The sequence below is a fragment of the Lampris incognitus genome, chromosome 12 (genome assembly GCF_029633865.1).
Source record: "Lampris incognitus isolate fLamInc1 chromosome 12, fLamInc1.hap2, whole genome shotgun sequence".
NCBI classification, from domain to species: domain Eukaryota; kingdom Metazoa; phylum Chordata; class Actinopteri; order Lampriformes; family Lampridae; genus Lampris; species Lampris incognitus.
In genome coordinates this window covers 28,359,725-28,376,126 of record NC_079222.1, presented here as the reverse complement: position 1 = coordinate 28,376,126, position 16,402 = coordinate 28,359,725, and the positions used below count along the sequence as shown (strand labels likewise).

At 42.9% G+C, this 16,402-nt stretch overlaps 1 protein-coding gene across 1 annotated transcript; it reads right to left on the bottom strand.

Annotated features, from left to right (window-relative positions):
- Nucleotides 1-514: 514 nt before the first annotated feature.
- On the bottom strand, nucleotides 515-15,645 carry gnaz (guanine nucleotide binding protein (G protein), alpha z polypeptide). The gene is made up of 2 exons (XM_056290292.1): nucleotides 14,656-15,645; nucleotides 515-1,255 (listed from the first exon to the last, which is right to left on the bottom strand). The coding sequence occupies exons 1-2, from the start codon at nucleotides 15,376-15,378 to the stop codon at nucleotides 911-913; spliced, it is 1,068 nt and encodes a 355-aa protein (XP_056146267.1). The 5' UTR covers nucleotides 15,379-15,645; the 3' UTR covers nucleotides 515-910.
- Nucleotides 15,646-16,402: the final 757 nt, after the last annotated feature.

Here is a 16,402-nt window from a genome sequence, read left to right as displayed (position 1 = left end):
TTCTTCTGCTGGAAATTGGAATGATCATAGAGAATACTACTGACTACTGAGTGCAACACTCGTCTGGTCTCGTCGGTCAAAGGCCTGCTTTAAAAGGCAGGTTTTGACATGCGTACTCGCTTTATGAACACAAAAAAAAAGGCAAAACCAAGTGAAAAAGGAACAACATCGGAATCAGTCGAGGGTCAAACAGACACAGTGTAGAAAAAAAGCATTTCATTTCAGCATTAGAATGTGGCAGTTTTTCTTCTTTTTTTAGGCAAAAAAAACCAAAACAAAACACTGTGACATCTTGTCAATTGACAATTTTCCTGAACTATGGTCTCTTCCTACATTTAACCAGGTCGACTTACTGTCCACATCGAGTTAAGGTGAAAAACCAAAAGGACAGTATCGGTTTCGTCAAAATTCTTCCCGTAAAGCAGCATTAATTAACACAGGCAAATGAAATAACCAAAGGAGACAAAACTATCCGAAAACCCGCCAGTGAAGACCTTCTACTTAGTCCCAAGTTTGGCAGGCAAGAAGGGGTAGCTGTCTTAAATTTCCAGTGTTTCCATGTCAAACAAGTGCTTAACTGTTGAGTCAAAGTCCTTGTGTGTGAACAAACATAAGGATGTGTGTGCATGTGTTTGGGTGTCTCTACATACTCATATATTCAGTGCAAACACATTGGGTAAAAATCCCATCTTGACCTTTAACCACCAGCTTTGTTGTTTCAAGTGAAACAGTCAAATCTACAGTATGGTCCACCGCTAACCTCCAGCTACTACCTCACTCCCTCTGCAGTTCTTTGTTGCACCTCTTCAACTGACAGACAGGCTGACGTGTATTTTGTTGACCCAGCCTGATGGCGGGCCAGCCGCTGCTAAGCAGCCCGCTCTCCCACCCACCGACCCTGTACCAGGTCCTAGCACAGTCCAATGTACTTGAGATTGTTCTGGATGATCACGTCCGTGACAGCATCGAACACAAACTGGATGTTGCTGGTGTCAGTGGCACAGGTGAAGTGCGAGTAGATCTCCTTGGTCTCCTTGTTTCGGTTGAGGTCCTCAAACTGCCGTTGCACATATACCGCTGCCTCTTCGTAGGTGTTCTGACCTTTATAATCTGCAAAGCACACCGTAAGAGGGATGCGCTTGATCTTCTCAGCCAACAGGTCCTTCTTGTTGAGGAAGAGGATAAGTGATGTGTTGGTGAACCAGTTGTTGTTGCAGATGGAGTCAAACAGGCGCAAGCTTTCTGCCATACGGCTCTGTGTAGATGAAAGAGGGAGGCAGTGAAAGGAGAGGAAAAAAAGGAGAAGATCAAATCATGGTAAATTGTTTGTTCAAATGGGCAGACAGCGTTTAAACATCTACGGAAATTCAGAATTTACTGTGACCCGCCCCGCCCACAACAACCCCATTTATCACACACACTTGGAACTTGTCATAGGCTAGATCACTGTTACAGTCCATTGGAGTAGGTAAGGTGGGAGCAAGTGTTGACCATAAAAGATGGGGATAGATCATGGGGGGGGGGGCAGTCATGGTACGCACCTTACAAATCTCTATTTAACTACCCAAAGCTATGCCCCCTGTTTTTTTGTGGGTTTTTTTGTTGCTTTTTTTTTTTTAGGAATTTCCCCCTCTTTTTCCTCCCCAGTTGTACTTGGCCAATTACCCCACTCAGTCCCAGTCGCTCCTCCACCCCCTCTGCTGCCTTCTCTGATACATGTGGAGTCGCCAGCCGCTTCTTTTCACCTGACAGTGAGGAGTTTCGCCAGGGGGACGTAGCACGTGGGAGGATTACGCTATTCCCCCAGTTCTCCTTCCTGCCTGAATAGGTCGCCCCGGCCGACCAGAGGAGGCGCTAGTGCAGCGACCAGGACACATACCCACCTCCGGTTTCCCACCCGCAGACATGGCCAGTTGTGTCTGTAGGGACACCCGACCGAGCCGGATGTAACACAGGGATTCAAACCTGTGAGCCCCGTGTTGGAAGGAAACAGAATAGACCGCCATGCCACCCGGACGCCTTATGCCTCCTGTTTTATGTCACCATAGACTTGAGGCTCACAAGGGCCGGTGCTTGAACTGACATTACTTTCTAGAAACAAACCCTATCTGTTTGCCTTCCTAAGTTCAGCAGTAGATTTTTATTCAGCAAAAGAAACGTCTCTGTCTTTCTTCTACCGGGATTTACTACAAATGCACGAAACACCTACGCTCACTTTAAAGATGCTCAGCATTGAAAGTAAAGCAGCGTGTCGTTTTGCTGTGAAAAATTATTGCTCGGTGTAAAGAGCGTAAACTGGAAAGAGTGAATTAGGAAATGAATCCTCCAACTGCTGAAGTACAGGATGCATTTACTGAAGACACCTCTTAACCTCAAACCCACGCACACTGATGACAAACATACTCAAGCCACCCCTAGATACTCAGGCAGCTTCACAAAGACAACACATTTCTGTCAAAAGGTTCAAGTTCCCCGCATCAATCCATCCATCCACCTATCCATCCTCCATCCATCCATCCATCCATCCATCCATCCATCCATCCATCCATCCATCCATCCATCCATCCATCCATCCATCCATCCATTATCCAAGCCGCTTTTCCTGCTCTCATGGTCGTGGGATTCTGGAGCCTATCCCAGCAGTCACTGGACGGCAGGTGGGGAGACACCCTGAACAGGCCGCCAGTCCATCACAGCCCCAGTCCCCCACCCCCACACCCACACCCAACCCCACACACACGCCCACCTAGGGACATAGTACAGCCAAGTCACCTGACCTACGTATCTTTGGACTGTGGGAGGAAACCGGAGCCCCAGCAGGAAACCCACGCAGACACGGGGAGAACATGCAAACTCCACACAGAAGACGACCCGGGACGACCCCCCAAGGTTGGACTACCCCGGGGCTCGAACCCAGAACCTTCTTGCTGTGAGGCGACCGCGCTAACCACTGTGCCACCATGCCGCCCTGTTATAAGAGCCAACAGGACCTGTTTCATTTCACACTTCAGACTTTCTTTGGCTTCATAGGTAAATTTTAAACCTCTCCCTGGGAGCTGCAGATTTTGCTGCAGATAGTGCAACAGTCATAAATTGATAATCTCCCTTTTTAAAATGAAAACGGAATCTCACTACAACGTCGAAAATCCCTGTTGGCTCCTCCTAAACTATACCCTGTGTTCAACTGTGTAAATTACACAAGAAAGAAAATAATTTGTCCGGAGCACAGGAGAGCTGCAGGCAAAACGTGCAACAGAGATGAACAGATAGACTGGCACGCATTAACCGCTCACTTGCAATTAATCTCTTATTAAAATCAGTTTCGGGGGTCACAAGCATGGCAAGCAATTAATGATCAAACCATTTGGGGTCCCCTATACCACAGAAGATCAAACACACACACACACACACACACACACACACACACACACACACACACACACACACACACACACACACACACACACACACACACATTTCTACTATTACTACTACTATACTTAACACTACTTCTACTGCTACTACTAATAATAATACCACCACTGTTACTACTACTACTACCACTACTACTACTACCACTAATGCTACTACTACTACTACTACTACTACTACTACTAACCACTACTACTACTACCCCTAATAATAATAATAACAATAATAATAATTACAATAATAATAATAATGTGTGTGTGTGTGGGGGGGGGGGGTGAACGTTACCCTGTGTGATAAGTCCGAATGTAAGTATCTACATTTATGGCAGTGGTCCATTTGTGTGTGTGAGGGGAGAGAAAGCAGGAAGTAGACGATGGGTGTGTTGAGAGAGGCTGCAGGCGTGTGGTGAGTAGCCAGTAGCTTGTGACTGGGAGGTTGTCAGACGGAAGACTGGGCCGCTGTTACAGGGGCTACAAAACAGCATGGTGCTCTGAGCAAATCACAAGATCCCTTCAGTTGCCGAGAAAGAAAGAGAAAATGGTCCAAAGAAAGAGGAAATATAGGTGTGGCATTCGGAGTAGGTGTATTAAGAGGGTTGAATAAATAACCACAGCACTGTACTGTGGGAGGTGTGAAAAGCTGTGAATTTGAAACTGCAGCACTCGACCCCGTATTTCCATTTATTGCAGCCATTCCTAAGTATGCTGCAACCCATTCAGACCAAAACACAAGTTTTTTCCTCAGGGAATACAACACGGATGACCCATGAGCAGTGTGCACTTCAGGGTGAAGAAGAAAACAAGCAGCTGAGCTTGGAAAGTCTGGCACATGCAACAGGTCTACCATTACAGTTACTTGTCCTTGCTTGTTTGACACGACATAATCTAATCATCTTCTGGTGTCCCGCATACTGAACACATGTGTTGCCCAGCTTATTTACTCTTAAGTGCTGTTTAGTACTCTGTAAACAGTATAGCGCACAGTATAGTCCCCCAAGTCCAGTTTGGAAAGGCAGCTCCTGGTTTTGATTGGAAATGCTTTTGTTAGGTGGCTCCATCTGACTGATTCCTGTTTCTTGCTTGAAATCTCAGCACTGCTTCTTTTAGACGTTGTAGTTTTGCCTATTCAGTCATTTCCATCCATTCATCCATCCATTATCCAAGCCGCTTATCCCAATCTGGGTTGCGGGGATGCTGGAGCCTATCCCAGCAGTCATTGGGCGGCAGGTGGGGAGACACCCTGGACAGGCCGCCAGTCCATCACAGGGCCAGCGCATTCACATCTAGGGACAGTTTAGTATGGCCGATTCACCTGACCTGCATGTCTTTGGACTATGGGAGGAAACCGGCGCACTCGGAGGAAACCCTCGCAGACATGGGGAGAACATGCAAACTCCACACAGAGGATGACCTGGGATGACCCCAAGGTTGGACAACCCCGGGGTTCGAACCCAGGACCCGCTTGCTGTGAGGCGACTGCGCTAATCGCTGTGCCACCGTGCCACCTTGTTTGGTAATTTACTCAATACCCGGCAATACTCAGTACTTATTCAGGCTCTTTAGGTGGGCCCAGCAATTTTCTGTTTCATTTGCATCAACTAGTTTTGTTGTTGCATGATTTTGTGGACAGGTAGCAGACTTATTTCTAAAGTGGCCTCCAGCAGCTCTCTTCTTTTTTCAATGGCAAGGTTTTCTTTGTTTCACATTTAACTGTGCAGCTGGAATTTGTTTGCCTGCTCGGTGGTTTAACCGATATCAGGCGGCTGTATTTATTTTCTCATAGATTTGCCGTATGTATGCTCAAGTGGTACGTTTCGCCGTATGTATGCTCAAGTGGTATGTTTCACCGTATGTATGCTCAAGTGGTATGTGCAAGTTCTCCTTATGCATACTCTAGCTGTAAAGACACCAGCTATAGTTGGTATTGTTTTAACCATTTCCAGCACATTTATTTAAAAAAAAAATAGCCAGTGTCTTTTTTACTCTGTGCAGCTTCCAACAGGTTTTTCTTTCTTATGCACTCTGTTTTGACCTCATTGTAGATATTTGGTCTCTTTGGATTTCTTCATTTGATTTTGATTACCTGATTTTTTTCCCCAACAGCTCATATTAACCCTGTGCAGGCCCGGTTCCAGAATAAAGTGACTCAGGGTACATCTGATGTTTGGGGGGGGCACAGTATGAAAAATAGTGTAGGTGTTACAGGTCCTGAGCGTGGTCCCTGATGAACAGATTATCTGGAGCACAGCTGTAAAAAGTTGTAAACAGTAGTAAGTGAATACAGTGTGTCACCCCTTTTCAGCAAGTCTGCTTTATGAGTCAGATCGGCACCCGTACCCTCAAACTGCGGTCCCCGGAGGAATCACGGCTAATTACTACCACCTACTGACATAAAAGAGCATAACGGGGCACAAAATTGACCACCTGAACACTAAATGATGACACATATTATTCAGATTTCAACTGAGGCTGCAAAATATTAAACTGAGGCTGCAAGACAAGCTTTTGCAACCTCATGGAACCGGGCCCGATTCTGTGCTTCATGGTCAAGGTACAATCCCCACCCTCGGCAAACTATTTAAGATCCTCATGAACTATTTATGAACTACTCACCACTTCCCTTCACCTGCACATTGTTAAGTGTCGTACAAGAACTCATCTTCTGCTTCACATTATGTGTGAAAGGTGCACAAGCATGTGTGGTAAGTAGTACCTTCCCCTCTTTTAGTCACCTCCTCTCCCCGGCAGACACTTCTGCTTCTGCCAGCTTCCCAGGGCCTTCCATAATTTCATTAGCAATCTGTACCTTTTATTTAATCTGACATAATGAACAGAAAGGGGTCAGACTATTTCCTTGGCATATTCTTGTTTGACCTTAAAATAAATCAAATCATCTTTTAACATGAACAGGCCATTTTTGGTTTTACAAGACTGCCTAAAAGGGGTTAAACCTGTACATAGTGATACCGAGCTGCCGTATACAAGGTGTAATTCATATTTGTCTGAGTGTAATTCCCCAGGGTGGCGTAGTTGTGCTACACACTAAGACCGCAGTCAGTCTGGTCACACAAAGTAAGTTTCTTAATGGAGTGGGAGGGGAAACGCAAAGGAAGGGAAGAGCAGATCCCAGGAGCATGAAGATTAGATAGGTGCAGGTACATACACAACAACCCCACCCCTCCTCCAAAAACCCTCTCACCCCTATCTGCTCTGGAGCCATAATTAGGCCTTAATTAGGCTACAGTATTAATGAGGACTTTCAACTTGGTGACAATGCTTATTTTCCAATAACCAGAAATCCCTTAAGTGAGTAGCCACCCATTTTCAACTGAATTCAACTCATTAGGATCATTTCAAACGTGCCTCCTTAGAATGAACTATAACCAACACTTAAAGATGGATACGATGTATGTGTCATCCTGTTATTCAATTGTTAAGTATTTCAATATTCAGCCTTTTTATTATATATTTGACTTTTTTGTCTTTCTTGTTATATGTTGCACCACAGAACATATACATTATACATATACATACATACATACACACACACACACACACACACACACACACACACACACACACACACACACACACACACACACACATATATATATTCCATGCTGGAGCCAATCCCAGCAGTCATTGGGCGGGAGACGGGGAGTCACAATGGACAGGCCGCCGGACCATCACAGGGCCAAAACTTTGTTAAAAGAAACACTCAACGGTAGGGAACGTGCTCAACAAACAAGGAGCAAAATAATAGCTGGTGATTGCTTATGGCATGAAACAGACTTGTACTGTCTCATAAAGAATTTACTTGACTCACTGGATTATCTATCTATCTATCTATCTATCTATCTATCTATCTATCTATCTATCTATCTATCTATCTATCTATCTATCTATCTATCTATCTATCTATCTATCTATCTATCTATCTATCTATCTATATGTATATATATATATATATATATATATAGAGAGAGAGAGAGAGAGAGAGAGAGAGAGAGAGAGAGAGAGAGAGAGAAAGAGAGAGAGAGAGCGAGCTAGCTATATAGATATAGATAGTAAAATATATAATAATATATATAATATATAAATGTTAATATATTTTATATATAGAGAGAGCTATAAATATATAGATACATAGATCTATACATATATATATATAGATATAGATATAAATATTTATATATATAAACAGTGGGATTAAGCACAATCGAAATAAAAAAAACAAGGTGACTACCACGAGGTCAGACATCACTTTTCTTTTCTAGTCAACCAACCATATTAGTAACGGATATTCTTTCTAAACCATGAAAAACTGAATAATAGCAAGAAATAATGGCATAATGATGACATTAAAAGATTAGTACTACCTGGACAGCTGTGTACATATTTTTTCCCACTCAAATCCTTGTGTGAATTGGAATTAAAGTCGCAGTGACTAAATGCCGTATTTCAAAACTGGAAGAAAAAAAACCCTAAACGCTCTCGTGATTTCAGCTGTTATGAAACGGAGTTAACCACATCAAAAATACAATATCTCCTCATATGACACTAATGTAATTGCTAATGATTTGATTTTTTTTTCTTCCGATCACCCCTCCTGACTTCTTGGTGCTCCTACCTTTTAGTTATGCAACAACTGGATTTTGCAAAGCACCCTGGACATATTTTATGTAGCAGGAGTTTTTATTATATTGAGAAAGTGTTGTCATAGTGTTGGATATTATTTGTCCCGGTTTATTTTACACCGCTTGTATGTCATCCTGTTTACTTAAAACCCAAAATAAAAACAAGATCAGGTCACATGAATCAATTCAGTTATGGCACACTATGACAAGTCCTCAAGCTGCTGAGATGTTACGGCCACGTGAAAACAACACAGTCGCACTATGATTTTGGACGATCTGACCAGGGTCAGGGTCGCTTTAGATTCAGCTCTGTCGATGTTTGGTTGTGTGGCTCAACAAAAACATTGCCAACCCAAACGTTAAAATAAACACTTCAAAAAAAATCTAGCCTGTCTCCAACTTCCCCAATTAAAACAAATATATTTAAACTGATACAAATCTAAGTCGAGATTGGGCTGAACATTGTTTTACTGTTGTGTATGGGCCGTTAATGGCTTGATGTTTGCTTACTGTAAACTGCGCTGACACTACCCGGACATCCATGCGCTTGGTTTTCACCTCACACACACACAGAATTCACAGCAAGTCGCTCGACCTTAGCTGTTGCATAAAACTTGCGGTACTCATACACACAAAACATACATACAAATATGCACACTAGTACACTTCATCATTCTCTCCAGTGCTGCTGTTTGCTGTACAACCCCCCTCCTCGTCATCCCCCCCCCCCTCCCCGAGTCACAGCTCACTGTCAACAGCCCGGGATTAGGAGCATTTGACCAGCCTGTTGCTAAGCAGCAGTAACTATAGCAACCGATTCATTATGAAGACAGGGATGGGATTGGGAAAATTCATGAGGGAATTGTATGGTGGGCAAAAATTGTTAAGCTGTAATTTTCGTAATGCAGTTTTTTTTTCTCTCATGAAGACTGGCGTGTTGGCACTGAACTTGGGTCTTGTGGGATAAAGGAGTGTTTTACTTGTGTGTCTGTATGCATAAAGCTTTGATGAAAAAAAAAACTGAACACAACTGGGCAGTTTTTACAAAACCTAATTATGATATAAACTAAAGCAGGCTCAAATGAGGATTTAAATTCCCAGATATTTAATGTACAGAAACTAATTTGTCTATGCAGACTCAAAGACTGGAAATTTTATGGAGTCTGATGGTTTTCATGTGTTCATGTAAAACCCAGTTCTTCTCTAAATTGCTTATGGTGGTCATAATGCCAAGCTCTAAATCTTTTCCTCACATTAACCTCATTTGTCATCCATGTTCAGAAATGACTCACACAGTGAATCACATGGTCTTTCATTAAATTAGGAACGGTGCATGGAACATCTACCACAAACGCTTATCTTAAAAGCATTTATCAGTATGTAGGTCCAGGATACTTAATGGAAGAATAAGATGTGTGCTTGAACTCATTGATGAATCATTCCTATCCATCCATCCATCCATCCAGGTCTGGCTCCACAAACAGTCGGTGTTTTCCCTGCTTTCAGCAGAAAAGTAATTGCTGCCATATTGAGAGAGGGAGGAAGAGATCCGTTATCAAAAGCTTCTTGGAACATATCAAGTAGAGGCGGTATTAGTTTTTGTCTGGAAAGTTTTATATATTTCAATTGGGATTCCATCTGGTCCAGGGGTTTCCCCTCCCCTCATATTACATATAGCCTCAGACAATTATATTCGGCCTTTAGGTCAAGCTCTAGAGAGGCCAGGGAGTCTTCATTTAGGGGTGTGAAGTCTAACAAATCCAGAAATTCCTTTTGTTTTTGCTGAGCTGAGGCTGTATATAGTCAGAACTATACAAATTATGATAGAAACTCAAGTAAGCCTCATTAATTTATTTGGGATCTGCGGTCACCACACCTTATCTGCTTGAATTGAGTTGATTTTTTTTAAAAAATTTATACATGATGATGTTGGTTGCGTGGCTTGGGTCCTGGACTGTTCTGTTGGCATGTGGACACTGCTTGGCATCATGTGCATCATGTTCTTCATAAATTGTATGTCCATTATAATTGTGTTATCCTCTTTCAATGTTGTATTATGTAAATTGCGTGAACACAACATCCATTGCACGCTGTCCATCTTGGGAGAGAGATCCCTCCTCTGTTGCTGTCGCTGAGGTTTCTTCCTATTTTTTCTCCCTTGTAAAGGTTTTTTTAGGGAGTTGTTCCTTATCCGATGAGAGGGTCTAAGGGCAGGATGTTGTGTTGCTGTTAAGCCCACTGAGGCAAATTTGTAATTTGTGATATTGGGCTATATAAATAAAATTGAATGCCCTTTCAACTTCCAGCTGTTTAATACACAGGGCTAGGATCTTATATATATATATATATATATATATATATATATATATATATATATATATATATATACACACACACACACACACACATATATATATATATATATACACACACATATATGTGTGTGTGTGAGAGTGTGAGTGTGAGTGTACATATATATATATATATATATATATATATAATCCTCGAGTAGTTTTATTGACAGCTGATGATTGCTTATGTCATGAAACAGGCTTGTACTGTCTCATAAAGAATTTACTTGACTCACTGGATTATTTTGCTCCTTACTTGATGAGCATTTTCCCTACCATTGAGTGTTTCTTTTGACAATGTTATATATATATATATATATATATATATATATATATATATATATATATATATATATAATCTGACCTTAATTAACTTTTTTTTTCTTCGATTTTTTGTGAAGTTTTTTTTTTCTTTGGTATGAGATCATAAAAATCTGAAATTTAACTTTCATGTGACATTGCCTCAGAGGCCTCTTGCATTGGGTCATATTTACTGCTCATATACGAAGACTACAGCTGTCATTGTCATGCTCATGTTGGACAGTTTGGAGACAAAGCAAGAGAGGCAAGAACTGAAAGGGTTTGGACATGTGTGGAGGAGAGATGCTGGGTATATTGGGAGAAGGATGCTGAATATGGAGCTGCCAGGGAAGAGGAAAAGAGGAAGGCCAAAGAGGAGGTTTATGGGTGTGGTGAGGGAGGACATGCAGGTGGCTGGTGTGGCAGAGGACAGGAAGAAATGGAAATGGATGATTTGCTGCGGCGACCCCTAACGGGAGCAGTCGAAAGCAGTAGTCGTAGTAGCAGATGTTTAAACATACGTATATAGTTGCCACCCCGGCTACTGCTAACAAAAGTAAAGGCTTTTTTTTGTGGCCATCATAGCATAATTATACCTCAGTTATCACTTTTACATTTTCTACTCGTGCTTGTGAGATATTATCACACCTTAATTTATCACTGGTGTGTCAGAATTCAAAAGCCAATAGAACAATGTGCTATGCACCTTGATTCAATATGTTCCAGCCGTTGGTATCTCTGTGTTGCCGTACTAGCATAGTCAGCATCTTGACATTATGGTGTAGTGAGCTTCCCGTTTGTTTTGACAGCGCTTGCCAACAGCACACCAATATCCATCAACAGTAAATAAACGTAACTAATATATTTTCAAATGCATTAGGAAGAGGTGGGAGTGGTATCCTCACTGGGCATATCTATATCTGTGTAATATGCTATACAGCTGTAGCAGCTAGTATTTAATTACTGTTAAACTTTGTCAATAACAATAGGTTTCTCTCCAGAATTTACATTTTTCCAAATATAATAATTCCCATGTAAAAAAATCTCACTCATCTTTACATATGAAAAAACAACATCTCTATATATACATCAATCTCCTTGGCTGGACGAGCTCTGACAGATCCACTGTGATCTCATTTTTGTCATTATGTCGACAGTCCCTCCATTGTAATATAAGCATCGATGAACTGAGAAAGGAGCTGGTCAGCATTAGATATTTTACTGCAACATGTGTTCCAGCTGGCTTTTTGAGTTCTTGTAATGTAGTGTAACGCTCAGTGGTCTGCACACCACCTTGGTATCTTATCATGTTGCGTTTTCTGGTGTGAAAGTTATCATAGAATTAAAATATAACTGTGATTATTAAGTGTATACAGCAAACTCCTATCAGACAAAATCACTTATGTAGTTTGATCCACCTCGGTCTCTTCCACGGGAAAATAAGTATATGGTCAAGGGGAAAAGTACTTTCTGAAACTGAGGAGTGTCAGACTGGGTGGACAGTGGAGGGGCCTGAGGCAGACACTAGGTACAGTCATGCCACTGAGCATCTGGGCCAGCCCTAATGCACTGAGTGCTCGATGAGCAATTTACTTCAAAAGCTTGCCACAGACCACACCAGTCTGACAGCCAAACAGGATCCTCGTTTCAGTGCTCTTTGCCTACAAGCTGATGTATTCAGATAAGATACTGGCTAGGGTTCATGCTTTGATTTGGCTTAACAAATGATGTCAAAAATATGGCCTTCTCCTTACAAAATTCAAGGAAAGCCTGTTTAGGTTGTTCACTTCCCTCTGAGATAAGTCCAAGTTTGTTTTTGTTTTGCATCGTACATTAAAGGTGATAGTTATCTTATTGCTGAATATGGAGCTGCCAGGGAAGAGGAAAAGAGGAAGGCCAAGGAGGAGGTTTGCGGATGTGGTGAGGGAAGACATAAAGGTGGCCGTTGTGACAGAGGGCAATTCAGAAGACAGGAAGAGATGGAAACGGATGATCCGCTGTGGCGGCCCCTAACGGGAGCGGCTGAAAGTAGTGGTAGTTATATTCCATTCCATTCCATTACCCGAACCGCTTATCCTGCTCTCGGGGTCGCGGTGATGCTGGGGCCTATTCCAGCAGTCATTGGACGGCAGGCGGGGAGACACCCTGGACAGGCCGCAAGGCCAAGTATTTATATTGTTCAGCAAAAATGTTAATGTCAAAATTCATTATCTTAAAAAAGACACACTGGGAGTATGGGTGGCGTGGCGGTCTATTCCATTGCCTACCAACACGGGGATTGCCAGTTTGAATCCTCGTGTTACCTGCGGCTTGGGCGGGTGTCCTTACAGACACAATTGGCTGTGTCTGCGGATGGGAAGCCAGATGGGGGTATGTGTCCTGGTGGTTGCACTAGTGCCTCCTCTGGTTGGTCGGGGGGGAGGGGGAACTGGGGGGAATAGTGTGAGCCTCCCAAGTGCTATGTTCCCTCCTGCGAAACTCCTCACTGTCAAGTGAAAAGAAGCAGCTGGCGACTCCACATGTATCAGAGGAGGCATGTGGTAGTCTGCAGCCCTCCCCAGCTCGGCAGAGGGGGTAAAGCAGCGACCGGGACGGCTCAGAAGAGTGGGGCAATTGGCCAAGTGCAATTGGGAGAAAAAGGGGGAAAAGTCCAAACAACCACAACTATGTGACAAACTGAAGGTCACTCAGTTCCAACATATTTCCAATAGCTCAGAACCCAAAACTGTCTTATCAACTAAAGCCGAACTGCTTCATAATGTAAAACTGGATCAATGCAGGAGTTCTAATTTCCAGCCCAGTTGTCTTTTCCTCTTAATTTTGATCCTTCCGTTTTCTGCTCACCTCTACCCAGGAATTGCGAATAATTTTCCTCCGGCACCTATGAACTCCCACTGTGCCTTTGCAATCTGCTAATTCTCACAGGTACGGCCCCACACTTCATTCTGTGAACTCAATTAGCACCATAGGGCAGTTTATTTTTACCCTAAAAAGCTAAGTGATTTCATTATCTAGCTTGGCAATATGGAAATCTTTTTTTTTTTTTTGGTTGTTGTTTTTTTGAGGCATCAATTATCAGGCTAGTGCATCTCCAGAAGAGAGAACGGTGAGACTGCAAACTATAAATTCAGGTGACGTGTTCGGGCAATGTGAATATTCCTCAAAAAACAAAACAAAAAAACAAAAAAACAAAACATTGCCACGTCCCTCCAGATATATGATTTAAGAACAGGCAAATAAAGATCACATTATTTTCCTCCATCTGTAGCTCTGTCTTTAAACTACAACTTTGTTAAACGTATTGCCTCGTGGAGCATTTAACATATACTTTAACCCCCTGCTGGAAAATATTACATGGGTAATGAGCAGTCACTGCCTTCACTTTGAGAGTCGAGAGCGAGTGGGCCTTCAGTCATTTCCTCTGGAATTCTGTGGAATTTCTTTTCGGTTTCTTAACATCAAAAGCTGCTTAGAATGGCAAATATATTTCCCAATGAAGTGGTACATCCTGACAGTCATGACAAGAGCAGTGTTGCTCAGTGCTTGCCACTGTGAGAAATTGTTACATTTTATCATAATGACACAACTATTTTTACAAAAAAAAAAGTCTGCTAAAAACACTACAAAAACTTTTGACTATTTTAAGTATGATTCCCCCTGGACCCAAAATCAAATGGCCAAGTGGTGCTAAAAAGAAAGGTGCAATAAAACACCAGATATCCAAATTTCTGGTAACTATATGTTATTTCTACATCCTGCATTCACATAATTATGCTAGTTCTTATTATGCTAGTTCCTTAATTATGCTAGTTCCTTCTCATCCCTTTCAATTTTGTATTTGACAGTTGTATGTACATATACTATATATGTGTAGTGTGCACATGAAGGTGCAGATGCATGCATGAGTGTGCTGCTCCTAAAGTTCGGTTTTCTTACCGTCTGGTTGTCTTCATACAGTTTGAGGTCATAACCACTTAGCTCGACACAGAAAATGATTGCGGTCACGCCCTCAAAACAGTGGATCCACTTCTTTCTCTCTGAACGCTGTCCTCCGACATCTACCATCTTGAAGGTGAGTTCTTTGAAGGTGAACTTGTTCTCCACAATGCCGGTGGTCATGTCACGGGAGCGTAGGATGTCCTCCACAGTGGGGATGTACTCAGCTGCAGAGATGCGATCCAGGTCATTCAGGTAGTAGGCAGTGTTGTCCTCAAGGTGATACTCGTTAGATCGTTGGAAGCATTCCTGGACCCCTGAGTCAGCCCAAAGACGTTTCATGACACCCAGCAGCTCTGGCGTAATCTCTCCCTTGCTCTCAGCAGGCCCTGTGAGGGCAAAGAGCTGCACAGCATCATATGCACGATCAGCATTATGGAAGTCAATCTTGAGGGTAGCGAGGGCACGGATGATACGTGTGAGAGAGTCAATGGCATTATACAGGATGAGGGGCTTATACTCCTTGCAAGCCTCTAAATTGAAGCCTCCACTATGGATGATCTTCATCTGTTTGACAATGGTGCTCTTGCCAGAATTGCTGGTTCCCAACAGCAAAAGCTTGATCTCACGGCGTTGCCGCTGACTCTCTGAACGTAAGTGGCGGTCGATTCGGCGTGAGCGCCGTGCCGCTTCCTTCTCCTCCGAACTCTGACGGCACCCCATTGTCCTACACCACGTGGTGAGCACAAAGACAGAACGTTTTGCTCGATGAAGCAACGCTATATTACTGGAACAAGGGAATGGAGGGACCAGGAAATTGAAGGGAGTTAAGGAAAAGATAGGGAATTTTGACTGATGCAGGAACAAGTGGGGGCAGAGATAACCCAGTCTTTTCAACTTGCAAGGAAAGCACTAAGTAAAGTAAGTCACCAGAGGAGTAAATCAGGAGTATTTCATTCTCTTTGTCCAAGGGCAGTCTTTGAGTCCTGTGTGGGCAGAACCCAGGATTGCGGGATGCCCACACGGAGCCTGGTATAGCAGCGTGGCTACCTGTTGATGCCAAGGGAGCCGGGGTTCATAGCAAGGATCTCCCCGTGAGGAAGATTCTGGAGGAGCGTTAGAGGAGGCAACAGTTTGTGTCAGTGGAGACTGTGTTTGGGGTTGATGTGTGTGAATATCAAAACCCCCTTAGTCTCCTCCCACATGGCTCTCGTCGTGCCTCTCCCTGTTCTGTCCACCGTAACCATCCAAAAGGAGTCTCAGTCCCCAACCGTTGGGCCTTTTCTTCTGGGTAAATTCTGCTCTGCTTGGATGGTGGTATCTCTCAGACAAATGATGGTCTCTGAGTCTGCCAACACAAAAAAAGAGAGAGGAGAGAAACATGAGTAGTGAGTCAACATAAATGAGGGCAATTTAGTCACCTCTCACATCTTATAAACAAGCCATTACATTTTATTTCAACACAATTTAGAAACCATTTGAATGTTAGGTGCTGCAGTGAATTTCACAGCCTATGGACCTCCAAACCTCGCTGCTTCTTAGAAATACAAACCACCACCCCCCTCCGTTTTTTCACACATTTTCTCTAGCAAATCACCCAATAAAGATAACTGTGGGAAATTAAAAACAGTTTGGCTTGGCTTCCTTTCCTGTTCGCTCACCATCTGTAGACCTCTATTATCATGGACTCTCAAGCACAGCAAATCGCGGCAAACCACACCCACACATTCAATAGGCGCGCACACAC